The sequence below is a fragment of the Kogia breviceps genome, chromosome 3 (assembly GCF_026419965.1).
Source record: "Kogia breviceps isolate mKogBre1 chromosome 3, mKogBre1 haplotype 1, whole genome shotgun sequence".
NCBI lineage: Eukaryota > Metazoa > Chordata > Mammalia > Artiodactyla > Physeteridae > Kogia > Kogia breviceps.
In genome coordinates, this window is record NC_081312.1 from 138,777,420 (window position 1) to 138,791,091 (window position 13,672).

Sequence of the window (13,672 nt, forward strand, 5' to 3'; positions counted from 1 at the left end):
CTCGAACTGTAATTCTTGAACCGTAGCATACAGAAGACAGACTCTGAAAATACGGTTATGTCTTCACCTTTAAGATGGGCTAATTAGCAAAACTACCTTGTTAAAGGTTTGTAATGATGTTAAAATGCATCTAGATTTTGGGACAATTAGGACATAGAGAAAACATCCATCACGGGTTGGAGGACGGATGATGGAATTTTTAATAGGATCTTGAATTCTGATGATTTTGAGAGCAGAGAAGCTGATGTGGAAGATGAGGTCACCAAGGAATTGCTTTATGGGAGCTGAATTCCCACTTCGAATGCCTAAGGCAGGCTGTTGTACTGACTGTCACCTGGGGGACCTGGGTTTGTGTGGATGAATTTGTATGAACTCAAGCAGCCTCTAGAGAGTAAGGAGCCCACACATTTTATTACAGCCCCTGCTCACTGAGCCCTACCAGTCCCCCATACCTCTGCCCCTTTGGATTATGGAGGAAAAAAAAAAATCATTCGATTTTCTGGGCCACAGAATACAAGTTGGGTCTAGATTGTACAAGGAGCTTACACACTGAGGCAAGAAAGCGTGCAAACAGGAGCAGGAATTCTTCACCCTCTGGGTGAGCCAGTGCTTGAGATACAGCAGGAGGACCCGAGTTGCCCTCCTGGAGTCCACACTGGTTTATGTTTCTGGCCTTTATTAACCGTGTCCAACTCCAACGTCCATCTTCTCCTGAGAGGAAGAAGAGTATCTTTGAGTAGCTATGGCATCAAGGATTTCCCCCGAGCTGTTTGGTTTTTTTTTTTTTTTTTTTTCCTATTCAGATTTCACAGCAGGCCCAGAGAAGGACCAACAGAAGCGCGAGTGTCTGAGGACGATGTAATACTGACTCCTCCTTTCTGGTACCCGTCCGTGAACCCGCGCCCCTCTCTCCTGAGATACAGTGAGGCGGGGTTGGGGGAGGTGGCAGAGGAGCTGTGGGTGGAACACACGGTACCGCGTGACATCACCATCATACGCAGCTGGTGCCCGACAGGACAGAGGAGTGAGCAGGAAAGCTCAGGGCTCCCAGCTCACCCCAGAGGGAGGTGGGCAGTTCCAGGGTGGTGCCTGGACCCTCAGGACGGCTGTCCATCCAGTTCTTGCGCGGCCGGCCCCTTGGGTGCACCCTCTTGGCTCTGGCCTTAGCCTTCGTCCTCCCTCAGCTCAGTGGGTAGGAATTTATACTGCTGTTGGCGGATCTGGGCTAGTTTTTTCCTTGCTTCTTCCAATTCTCGCTCTTTCTTCAGCATTTCCTCCTGGGCGGCGATGATCTAAAAGCAAAGCAACAAGCTGGATGGATCTGAAACTTTTTAGGAAATCTGCCCTCCCATCCACTGCTGGCCTCATGAGCTCCCACAGCCTCTGCTACAGTGGGACACAGCCATGTCCCGGGACTAAGTATTCTTAGCTCTGGAGACCAGCCTCCGTGCCACGGTTCGGGTTTTGAGACCAACGATCCAAGACAATAAGCTGACTTCTGGCCACTGATTTAACAGCAAATATATACTGTGTCCCTATGATGCACCAGGCTCTGGTGTAAGCACTTTACACGGAGTGTCCCATCGTCTTCATGGCAACACTGTGAAGTATGGCCTATTGAATGTCCCATTTTTCCAATGAGAAAGCTGAATCTCAGAGATGTGGGTCCACTTTCCTGAAGGGGCCCATCTGGTGGATCAGGACCCGGCCCAGGTATTCTCGAAGCTAAAGCTGGAGTCCTTAACTACCAGATGGCTTTCATATATTTATTTCATGCTTCTAAGGTGTGATCTGAGGAATATTAGTTAATAGGTATAAAGGGGAAAGGGTAAGTCTGTGCTCAAGAGAAAGTCAAATAGATTTCTGAAAAGCAAAGGTCTTTTCAGAGCCTTGCTAGACTAACGAGCATTGTGGTATCTGAGGAGGGAGTACAGAAGTCAGTGATTCCCAGAACTGTTTGATCAGAGACCCTTCTTCATGGAACTTCTCTCATGGAACTAGTGTATCAAGGAGCAGATTCTGGTAAAAATGCATCCTGTGTATTTCCAAGCACAGGGAGTGGTTCAGGAAGAGCTAAGGAAGGCATGGGAATGAGTAAGTTCAGCCACGGGGCTTCAGTGCTCCTGGTGGAAAACCAATCTCATATAAAGGATTTACATTAACACATCCCAAACTGCAAGCATGGTTTCTTGACCTTTCTACCCCACTCTCACGCACAAGAATGCAGGCCTGCATAAGTCAGATTCTTATCCACACTTGTAAAACTTCTGGGAGAGGGTCATCATTCATTCTTTCTCTAGGGCCAAAAATCTGGAGTGAGTAGCAGCTCCAAATGCATCATTTTACTTAAATGATAATATTGCTGTCTTCCAATTCTCTTCTCTCCCTTTTCTATAACAGAATCCCTGATTTTTAGGTAGGCACACACTGCTACTCAGAAAAGAATACTCCATTTCCCTGCCTCCTTTGCAGCTAGGCTGGCCATGTGATGAAGCGCTGACCGATGGCATGTGAGAGCAAGTGATGCAGACAACTTCAGAGTCATGCCCGCCCTAACTTCCGTCTTCATGCTGGCTGGAAAACTGAGGTGGTTATCAAGCCATCTTAGACCAAGGCGTTGCCAAGGCAACATCTCAGGGACAGTGGAGCAGGAGGCAGATGGAGTCTGGGTCTCAGTCACAAGGGAGCCACCACACCATCCCTAGACTGCTTACACCCAAGACTGTCTCACCAGGGAGAAATAAACTTCCATCTTGTTCAAACCACTGTTATTTTGTGCCTCTGTTATAATACAGTGCTCATCTCGGGAGTAAACACTGTCTGGATTTAATCACAAACCTGAGCAATGCCCCCTACAAACTTTGTTTTCACTACAACATCATCATCATCAGCTTTGCCAAATGCTGCCTTCTGGGCTGCACGCACAAGATTGTCTGAGGCTCTTTTCACAGCATTTCCTGCTGCCTGGAGAGGGGACAAAACACACATTGTATCATTAGAAACAGCCATTTGGATTCAGCAAGACAGACATGGAGGCACAGTTCATGAGACTATGAATTGACTTATCATCCAATTGTATATAACACAGAACTTCTCTCTAGGTAGTATCCATTTGTCCATCCATCCATTGATTCTACCAACACTGGCCCCTACCTAACCTCAGCTCATTCACAGTTTAATGAGACCCATTTCCTGGCTCCCAGGTAACACGCACTTCTCAGGGGAATTACAATTATGTGAATACATGATTATAGCACTATGATACGTGTGTTGACAGAAACTTGCTCAAGGGCTGTCCCCTTGGTTAGAAAGCCACCTCCCCTTGCCCCATTCTACTGAGGCATACTTGAGGACTTGGCTCAGAGATCAATTTTCCTGTCCATCTTAGCCTTACGTAACCACACCCTCCCAAGTGCTCCTGGAAAGCTCCCTGCTGGCTTCTTTGCAGCCCTTACCACACTTGTGGTTGCCTCTCTTCCTCCTGGATGGTGAGCAACTTGAAGGCAGGGGCTGTGACTTCAATCTCTGCATCCCCAGCACCGGGCACAGTAGCTACCCAGGGCTGGGGCTCACTGAATGCTTTCAGAGGGAATTAAGGGCTATGAAAGCACAACCTACCCCTGCACAGAAGGAATGGGAGCCCCACAGTAACTAGGGCCTTTACAGATGTGCTTTTAGAGTCACAGCTGGCTTTATGCTGCATGGTCAAGGATGGGGCAAGTGCCAGACACACTGCAGAAGAGCTTGTCCACGTGCAGCCTAGGTCTTCAGCAAGGGCTACAGCCCCCACTGGTTTACTCTTAATGCTCAAAAAGCATGGCCCAGGGGACTTGACCTCTGCCACCTGAGGTCTGGAATTTCCTTTTCACAGTGTTCAAGGCTTCATTAAATCTCCCAGAGTCCTTGCCCAGCCCCCTGAGAGTCAAGGACTTGTTCTTGGGGGTGAGCCATCAGAAAGTTGAGAGTTTTCTCATTCAAAGTTAACTGGCTCACCTGGCTGGTGATCTAAAGTGGCCAAGGGGGACCACGAGGGCTCAAGCAAGAAGGGAAGGGGAGGCCCATTAGCGCTTGACATCAATATGCTTATTCTCATCATATGCTTATTCTCAAAACAGTTTTATGAGGTCAGAAATCATTAGCCCACTTTTCTATGTAGAAAGTGAGGTTGAATAACTAAGATCCTGCAGCTGGTAAGTTATAGAGCTGCGATTTGAACATAGGTTTGTGTAGCCCCAGAGAACCTCTGGGTCATTGTAAGGGATTCACACAACATTGCAGCATCCAGATAAATCAGTAATGATGATAATAAGAGTGATGCTGGGTTGTATCTGTGTAAATCCTTAGGACTTACAAAAGCACCTTCACATTTCTGACCCTCATAAGAGCCAGTGAAGGCATCTCTATCCTCATTTTACAGATGTGGCAAGTAAGGCCTGAAAGGTTTTGAATGATTTGTATAAGATTATGCACTTTGTACACAGTAGAGGCAGGTATTGAACCCAGGTCTCTTTTAACTCAGGACGTTTTCCAAAGGAGTGTCCCCCAAACCCATGAATCGCACATTCACAAACATGCAGCTCCCCGTTTTCTCCTGGGTTTATGCCAGGAGAAAAATGAAGGTGAGGGAGGTGGGTCAGAGAGAGACAGACACAGGAGGACCAAACAACAGCCATGCACTTTACAACTTAGGAAATATGACGAGAGCCCCGAGTTTCAGTGGAATTGTTCAAATATTACTGCCATTTATGATCTTACATAAACATTTTTAGCAACATAAACAATCTGCATTACAACATTTATTATAGTAAAAAACATCTAGAAAATTGGAAACAAATATGTCCAATGTATAGAGAAATTCTGGCATAATCAGTTGATATAATATCATGCAATCATTAAAAATGAGACTCATGAAGAATGAACCAGTTAGCTTTGCACAGGGCCATCATGAAGCCTTTTCTTCAAGGAAAAATAAAAAAGTATGATAAAATGGGAAGTGAAAAAAATGCAGCATGTCTCTGTTAGGATGACAACTAGACAAAAGTATTTTGTGTAAGATGAAAACAGGAAGAGAAAAAAATAGCACTGGACATGTGAAGATGGTGAAGCTATGTGATCTTTTTCATTCCAACATTTCTTTCACTGTGCTTAAAATACAGAATCAGGAAAACTTAGATCCACTGGGCAGAACTCAAGTGACACCTTCATAAGTGTGTTCTCTGGGCTCTGGGAAACCTTAGCAGCATCTCATATAAATCCCTCAGCCCTTTTGCTCCCTTCTTAAGCAAACACTGAATGAGAGCCTACACTGAAACAGGTACCATCTTAGGCGTAAGAGACACAAAGATAAAGATCTGGTACCTGCACCTAAGAAGCTCACAGCCTTGTCAAAGGTGGACTAAAGATAAATGTGGTGGTACTGGGTGACAGGAACTGCAAGACTGGTCTTCCCAAAGGCTATGGCAGGGCAGAAGAGGGACTGACTGCCCAAGGTCTGGGATTCAAGGAGGGCTTCCCAGAAGAGGTGGCTTTGGAGATGAGTCACGAAGGACAAGTAGGAGTTCACCAAGGTTGGGCTGGTGGGGAGGAGGACCCCAAGGCATGAGACCAGGAGGCACGCGTGGAGAACGTCAGTTTGGTGGCGTTGCAGGGGTAGGATGCATGGCTGCACGTGGCAGGAAATGAGAAACGTGGGACAGGGCTGGCTGATGGAAGGCCTGGTGGGTCATGCCAAGGAAGTGAGACTGCCTCCTTTGGCGACACTTACCCGCTCCAACAGGAGTATTTTCCCACCAGCATCAGTGACCATTACCTGTAGCCGCCTCATGGCCTCCGAATCCTGATCAGCCTTCACCTTGCAGGCCACAAGCAGCTGAGCTGTGGATGCGGCGACCTGCTTGGCGGATGAGATGAGCTTCTCCTCACTGGCGTGCCCCTGCACAGAGGCATTAGCTGCCTCGCAGAGACTGCTGGTCGCAGCTGCCACCATCCGGGCCTGGGGACAGTCAACAGAGAAGTGACTTGAGGCCCAAACCTCCCGCACGGGATCCAAAAAGCTAACGGGGAAGGAGGAGGGGGCAACTCACGGCAGAAATCAGGCCCTGTGACCATTGTCCGTCATCTGCGGCGTTGGCAGGGATGGAGCCCACCTAGAGTGGAGTATGAAAAGCAGCAATGAGAGCGGGAAGGCACAGGGTGACCTGCAGCCCTCAAACCCTACCTTGCCCTGGATTTGGAGAGAAAAGCATCTCATCAGACATGCAGCACCTCCCTGGGATTCTTGCCAACAGCACCGGCAGGAGAATGGAGCACCCTTTCCCATGCAGGACCCCAGCAGCTCCAAGACTGCACATCCTGACTGGTTTCCACCTGGGCCACAAGGAGGCGACCGGAAACGCTCTCAACGACCTCCATTTAGCTGCCAGGTACCGCGTTTTCGAACGATGGATGGGGCTATCTTGACACACCTATTTCCTCTGCTGACCTTTCTCCATCTCCAACATGGGAGCCCCTGAGGCCTCTTCATTCAAGAGGTGAGGGAAGCTTAAATCTCTCCTGATTCCTGACCCTGGAAGCCACGCTGTGACTTTCTGGCAGATGATGTTAAAAAAGGGGGTGGGTCTCTCTCCGTACAATTGAGCACAGATCCTCGCCTTAAGGAAATACAGACCATTTTTTTTCAGGGGTGGGGAGAGAAGTAAGAAGTTGGAAGTAAGATATTTCCCGTTTCTATTTAGGAATTGTTGCAACAGTGAAACATTTTCTGACCAGATGTAGAGGGAGCTACAGGAGGAAACACCTTTACACATGTGGGAGGTGCCTGGAGAGGTAAGAGATGAGTATCTAAATTTGCATATGAAACTGGGGATCTGTCAGCACATGAGGGCGTGCTGAAGGTCAGGTAAGGCCCAAACATCCTGCATATCATCTATAGTTCCCCAGGTCCAGCTGAACCTCCGTTACCAACTTTTTAAATGCTTGAACGCATAAGTTCCTTGGAGGACAGGGGCTTGGCCATATTCAAGTTCCATTCTCTAGTATCTAGCAATGTGTCCAGCACGTAGATGGCTCTTTAATCAATGTGCAAATAAACCAAAAGTTTTAGGTAGGATGTTCTTCTCAATGATCCATTTTTGGTCTTTACATATCGACTAGTCAACAAGTCCTAGGTGATTGAGGTCGGCACTCTGCTAGATCTATAGGGGATAAGTGAGAAGCATAAAGGGACAGATTCATGCTGGTTGGGGAGACGTACATACATCAATATTGAATACACAATGGTTTAGAAAGAGGAACCAGTGGATGTAGGTTGGATTAAGGCACAGCTAAGCTCACAAGAGACTTCATGGAGGAAGACGGAAGGCCACCGGCTGCGCATAACTGCCTGTATCACAAGTTCTTAGGTCAACGGGATTTCCTTGGTGGCTCAGTGGTTAAGGCTCTGTGATCACAATGCAGGAGGCCCAGTTTGATCCCTGGTCAGGGAACTAGATCCCACATGCATGCCGCAACTAAAAGTTCACATGCCACAACTAAGGAGCCCATGTGCCGCAACTAAGGAGCCTGCCAATGCAACTAAGACCGGGTGCAACGAAATAAAAAAATAAAAAATATTTTTAAAATGATAGAAACAAAAACAACCAAAAAGACACAATCACATCTGTCATCTGTACACTGAGAGCAAAGGCCTTTTAACATCAAATATTAAGTGACTGACAGTTACAGTGACCAAATTTCCCAAAGCTGGCAGGATTTCCACGGTACCTCTATGACTGAGAGGTTTCTCTGCAAGACGTAATTTGGATGCGGTGGTTCCATGTTGTATGGGAATAATAGGACACACGGAATATTTTAAATTGGAAGGCCCTTTTACATCCAGGATTAGTCTAATGTACTATTAATCCCTTGGATCACTGAAAAAAGAACTAGGCTTTCACGCTAATGCAGATGGAGTGGGTGACTGGAAATGAAGCAGGTCGAAGAAACCTCAGCTTTAAAACCAGACTGGCCTTTTGACCAAAGGGCTAAGGAAAATGCTAACTGCAGAGTTGGACGGCATTCAGCTCAACAGTCCTAAGAAAAGGAAGGGAGTCACTGGAGTTGAAGATGGTATTATAAAGCCACTGACTACGGTGCTTATATAGCCATCCACCAGGAAAATATGAGTTTACGGCTTTAAATAGCCTAATGTACAGCGGGGAAAATAAATGTCTTGTTCAGGCCCTGATGGCTGCCTGGAGTGGGAGCTCTCCTTAACAAGAAGCAGATGAGAGGCCTGGAAGCTAAACCCTTCATTCTGTCTGTCAGGCTGAAGCAAACAGAGTATCCAACGAGATGGGCAAAGCATCCAATGAGATGGGCAAAGCCAGGCAAGTCAGGGAGGGAAGGGGTGGCACGGCTTCCTTGCTCAGGACACAAGCGGTATCGCCTTTTTCTTAGTCTTCAGAGGCTCTTGCTGTGTGAACTTTCCACCACTTGGCCAGTGGGGTTTACACACCTTTCCTTGGGCCACCAGCTCCCTCTGGGCTGCCGAGGCCGATTTGACCAGGGCACTTGTGGCAGCAGCAATGGATTTAGCAGCTTCCAAGATCTGTTCTTCAAAATCCAGGGTCTCATCCGCTTGCTATAACCAAAAGAAAACAGCATCACATGCAATTCATATCCCCAAAGGGCGCTTTCTGCCAAATGACTTACTTCTTGGTCACCTGGCTCTTCCTCCGTGCGTGGAATTTTATCCACAAACCACACCCAGGGTAGAAAGGCTGAAGCTGGCTGGATGCCTCTCCATCTGCTGCCTCCCCCCTCCCCTTCTCTAAAAGATAAAAACTGCCAGCACTGAGATTCCTTACAAAGTTCAAATCAGGAAATTCAAAGACAGACTATTTTTCCAGACCAGAATCTTTAAAAAGACATAAATTCACTGGGAATAAAATGCATTCGAAGGGTTCCATTAGCATCAATAACCCAAATCAAAATAATCAATAATTGAAATCCAAAGAGTGGGTGGTGGCACCCTATCCCACAACTCAAGGCTCCGAAAAATGGGTTGAAAACACGAAAGATGGCTATTAGCTGTGAAAAACCTACTGCCCTTGGGTGAAAACAAAAGTAAAACAGCATTTGCATTTCTGTGGCTAAGCAGAGAGTCACACAGCCAACCAGAGATCACCAGTGGTGGAAGAGAAACTGGGGCAACGCGACATCAAGGTGGAGCTCACCCCTTGGAAACCAGAGGCATGGCTCCACCTGGGGAAGAACACTGGCTCCCCCCCACCACACAGGTGCTATCAGGCCGTCAGGGCTCCGCTCGAAATACACCATCACCAGGCCCCCTGCTGTCAAATGCCTGGGATGTTGAAAAGAATCAACATGAAGAAAGGAATCAACTTTCGGGAAGTTGGGCAAGTGTAAATACCCTGGTCCCAGGCTGGGTGGGATGGGGCATCACAATATGGGGTAGTCAGACTAGATGACCGCCAAGGTCCCCTCCAGCAATATTGCTCTGAATCTAAGCCAGTATGGTTAAGTGTCCCTTCAGTCACAGAATGCTGAAGATGTGGCTGGTACCTTTCAGGCATTAAGACATGATGGTCAGGTATAGCAATACCTTTGTGTGTGTTGGTAAAATATATATAACACAAAATTTACCCTTTGAACCAATTTTAAGTATACGATTCAGTGGCATTAAGTACATTCCCAATGTTGTACAACAGCGATACATTTTTAAGAGCGCCTACTATGTGCAGGTATTTTGTCAGGCACTTCTGCGTGCATTAACTTGTTTAATCCTCACCAGAAAAGAGAGTAAAAATCGTATACAGTAGTTATCTTTATCCTTATATTTATAATGGGAACGTTCAGGCTTAGGGAGGTGGAGTATTGGGCCAAGATCATGTGGCAGCGTGAAGAATCTAGACCAGATCTAAACCTAAACTTCTCTGCCTCCATCATGATGTTTTTCCTAGATGAGGCCAGCACTTTGGGCATCAGTGAGGAGCGACTTCATGCTGGAGGCTCAAAGTCGGCTCACTAATGGGCCCATATGAACCATCAGACGGGATGGATACACAGATACAATGTTTTTCCAGTTCCCTATTCTTTATGGCATCTCTCCTGGTTCAAGATGTGGCCATTTCCACTTTTGTTTTTATAACCCATGTTATCGGAAAAACATTTCCGTGCACATCTAGTGGATCTGAAGAATGACAGCAGCATTTGAGATGTTCTGAGACAGAAGCAGTATTTCTTTCCAATTTCTGACAAACTCTTGCTCTAGGAGCATTTAGGACAGATATGGATTCTGTTCCAATAGATTAATTTTGGATTCCTTATTATGGGGTGGGGAAGCTTGTGATAGTGGTGGAATACAAAATTTGTTCACTGAAACATAAAATGACTCATTTTAAGACACTCTGGCATAAAAGGAACTGTTATACATAAGCCACAAGAAATGGCATTGGGCTGTGATAGGTATATTCAATGACCTTGAATTAAGAGCTTTTCTGGAAATTCGTTCTGCAACAGAAAGTCAAGCACATAACAGATTAAGGCACTGGGGGAATCACAGAGTTTCTGAGTCCAAAGGGAGCTCCTCCTCATTCTGCAGATGAGGAAATGGAGGCCCATGGTGGCTCCCAACGTCTTCCAGACCCTTGCTACAGGTGCAGGGGGCCCCAGCTATGCTATGGGTTCCAAGGATAAGTCCACTTCACAGCAGGTTTCTGATTTCCCCAATTTTAAAATGCACAAAAATGGAATTTCCACAAAACTAAGTGCTAACTCTAAGCATGAATAGATCTGAAAGAATATCTCATTAGAACCGACTGAAAAGGGCTCTCCCATATCTTTCGCTACCCTGGCTGGTTTTTTTTTTTTTTTTTTTTTTTTTTTAAAAACACATGTTAGAAATACATACTCAACTTGGAGATATTTCTGACACCCACAGATTTTTCCTGCAATGGCAAGTGCTGTAATGCCCTTTGATGAATTTTTCTTTTTCTTTCCATAAGATCTCTAGACTTTAAAATAGACAAGGCAGGAAGCCTTATCTCTGAGAGACATTTCCTCTGATTAAAAAGTATGAGAGTTTCCCAAGAAAAAGGCTTAATAAAGCTGACTGTGATGGAGGGCAAACATTTAGATGCTGCAGTTGGGCAGAGTTCCATGATGAGATCTGCCTTCTACCTGCAGGACTGGTACCTTTCTGTGGGTCAGGTTTACCATCAAGACTAAATGCCCACTCTATCTCTCCTGCTGAAATGAGACATAATGCTGATGTTTCCTCATACCATACAACTTCTAGCCTGAGAAAATGGGATCTCCCCAAGCCAAGGGGGCTTGGTGAAAAGCCACAGCACCCCAGTCCAAATTCCCATTGGCTTCAGCCCCCACCAGCGTACAGAATGGAATCTGGGAGAGGGGTGGGAGGGCAGTGAGAGAAGGGAGGACATGTGCTTAACCACGGCGCAAAAAAGGAGAGAAATGGAATCGGCTTGGTCTTTGAAGGACTTCCCCGAATAAAAGGATCACAATTCAAATGCAGGAATTGTTAATAGAACAAACCCCACTGTAGCTGGGAGATTGAGGAGAAGAACAGTAAGTTGGAGCTGCTGCAAGGGGACCCTGGGGAAGAATCTGGAGACCATGGCATCTGAATGTAAGGAAATGCTTTCACTCAATGGGCTGCTAAATGGACAACCCTTCCTTGCTCAGATCATCGAGGATCTGGTGGAAGATGCAGGTGGTATGGGCTACCATGGGGGGAGTGCTGGTCTGGACTCAGGAGAACAGACACACCAGTCAGCTGAATCCTACCAGCCTGCAATCTCCTCCAGGGCATGGACTGTGTTTCATCCAACTTACGTCTCTGGAGCACAACTGTTAGGTAGAAAAGCCCATGTGATAAAGGCTTGTTGAATGTATCCATTTAAGATGAGTCTCTGAGTACCGAGTTCAGCCAGAGAACAATTTACATAGTAAGAGATGGGGAGATGCATGGAGTAAGTGTCCCCACCTGTAACTTTCCATTCCTGATTCCTGGGGACGATTGGACACACACATCAAAGCACTGGCTCCTGCCCTGTGGAATGCTGTGGGTTGTTAATTGTATGCTCTATCTGTATCCCTCAACTGGCACTCACAGTCTGACACTGACTCATGCATATACAGATGCAAAACACAGCAGCATTTTACTAAGAGGCTCTCTTAACAAAATAATGTCACAAATGTGCAAACTGACAGTCTGCCCTGCTTAATGAAGGTGTCAGCCGCAGCCTCTGAGAGCTGAATTCATCTTCTCATCCACTGTACAATGATCTTTTCCTGGTCCCCTCCACTCGAAAAGACTGTTGGCCAGGTCACTTGTAGCTCTCAGCAACTGTCCTTCCAGGACTGTCTAGCAGACTCTAGCCTTGTCTTTTTGGTAGCTTTGAGAAACGTCTAAGCACCCTTTTGCTGATATTTTTCTTGTTTGGTGATCTTCTCCAGAGCTCTTCTTTTAAAAAGTTAGAGGTCTGGCGAGATCCCTTTTGGGAAAGGCCACACTTTGGGCTGACTCCCTGGCTGCCTGCTTCCCACGCTGGAGAGAGCATTTGAGACTCCTGTTGCGCTGACAGAAAGGGGGAAGGAGGGTGGAAAGGGGGGATAGAAAAGGGGAGGCCTTTCCTCATTTTTATTTTGTCTTTTGACCTTTCAGGGATTCTTGTAACAGGGACAAATCTGACTCCATATTGGATCTGTTTCTTTTACTTCAACCTCTGTATTCTATTGCTTTTGCTACAAGAATGTTGCCTATAGCCTGAAATTTACAGGCTAGCCCATTGTCAAGGCTCTGACCTTTGAAAGTATAATACTTTTTCATTCATATAGAGATAAAAAGTTGCAGAGCAGAGAATAACATGAGTCTGGTTGGAGGTTTATAGGAACATTGTGACCAGACTTAGGTTGACAGCTGCAAGAACAAAGGATTCGGGAACCAAGAAGTTTGCAGCAGCCAACCACACCCCCTCCCCTTTTAGTATTAAAGGAGGCTGAATCCTAACTTGGGGAAGATGGTTCTTTGGGACATGAGTCCACCCTCTTCTCGGTCTGCTGGCTTTCCGAATAAAGTCACTATTCCCTGCCCCAACAACTCATCTCTCAATTTACTGGCCTGTGGTGTGGAGAGCAGTATGAGCCTGGACTTGGTAACATTCTGAGAACCTAATGTTTGTGTCAATTCATTCCTTTTCTGAAACTACTTTCCCTCCTACGTATCTGATCGGGCTGTTATAAATAAATTATTAATATACACAGAGCATAACTGACTGAGAGTAAATGCTCAATAACTATTAGCAATTAATTTCATTTTTCTTTCTATTACTACATATATTTTTTGTGGTTTTAAAAACTGTTGTTCAGACTGTTAGTCAGTTTCTCTGGCTGAACCCTGTTTTTCACTCATAATTCTAACAAAGATTCTAGCTGCCATTTCTGACTACAACCTACAATATAAATAAAAAACACAAATCAAAGATAAAGTGTATAGTGCCAGTACTGCTTCCAGCTACTCCCTTGACACCCAACCAGGAGATGGACAACTGGGTTTCAGTCCCTGCTCTGAGCTTTCAGCCATGTGACTTTGGGGAATTTGCTGTCCTTCTCCAGGTATCAAACAAACATTTCCTGTTTGTAATTT

The 13,672-nt window shown here is 46.0% G+C and overlaps 1 protein-coding gene across 7 annotated transcripts in view; it reads right to left on the reverse strand.

The window, feature by feature from the left end:
* Positions 1-392: 392 nt before the first annotated feature.
* The window catches only part of TLN2 (talin 2), a 463,505-nt gene continuing 450,225 nt past the window's right edge, over positions 393-13,672 (reverse strand). For all 7 annotated transcript variants that reach the window (XM_067029739.1, XM_059058563.2, XM_067029737.1 and 4 more), the window contains 5 exons: positions 8,495-8,620; positions 6,084-6,146; positions 5,810-5,992; positions 2,839-2,964; positions 393-1,292 (listed from right to left, as the gene is read on the reverse strand). In XM_067029739.1, the coding sequence (XP_066885840.1) occupies positions 1,164-1,292; positions 2,839-2,964; positions 5,810-5,992; positions 6,084-6,146; positions 8,495-8,620 (627 nt within the window). In that variant the 3' untranslated portion in view covers positions 393-1,163. The remainder of the gene's footprint in view (positions 1,293-2,838; positions 2,965-5,809; positions 5,993-6,083; positions 6,147-8,494; positions 8,621-13,672) is intronic.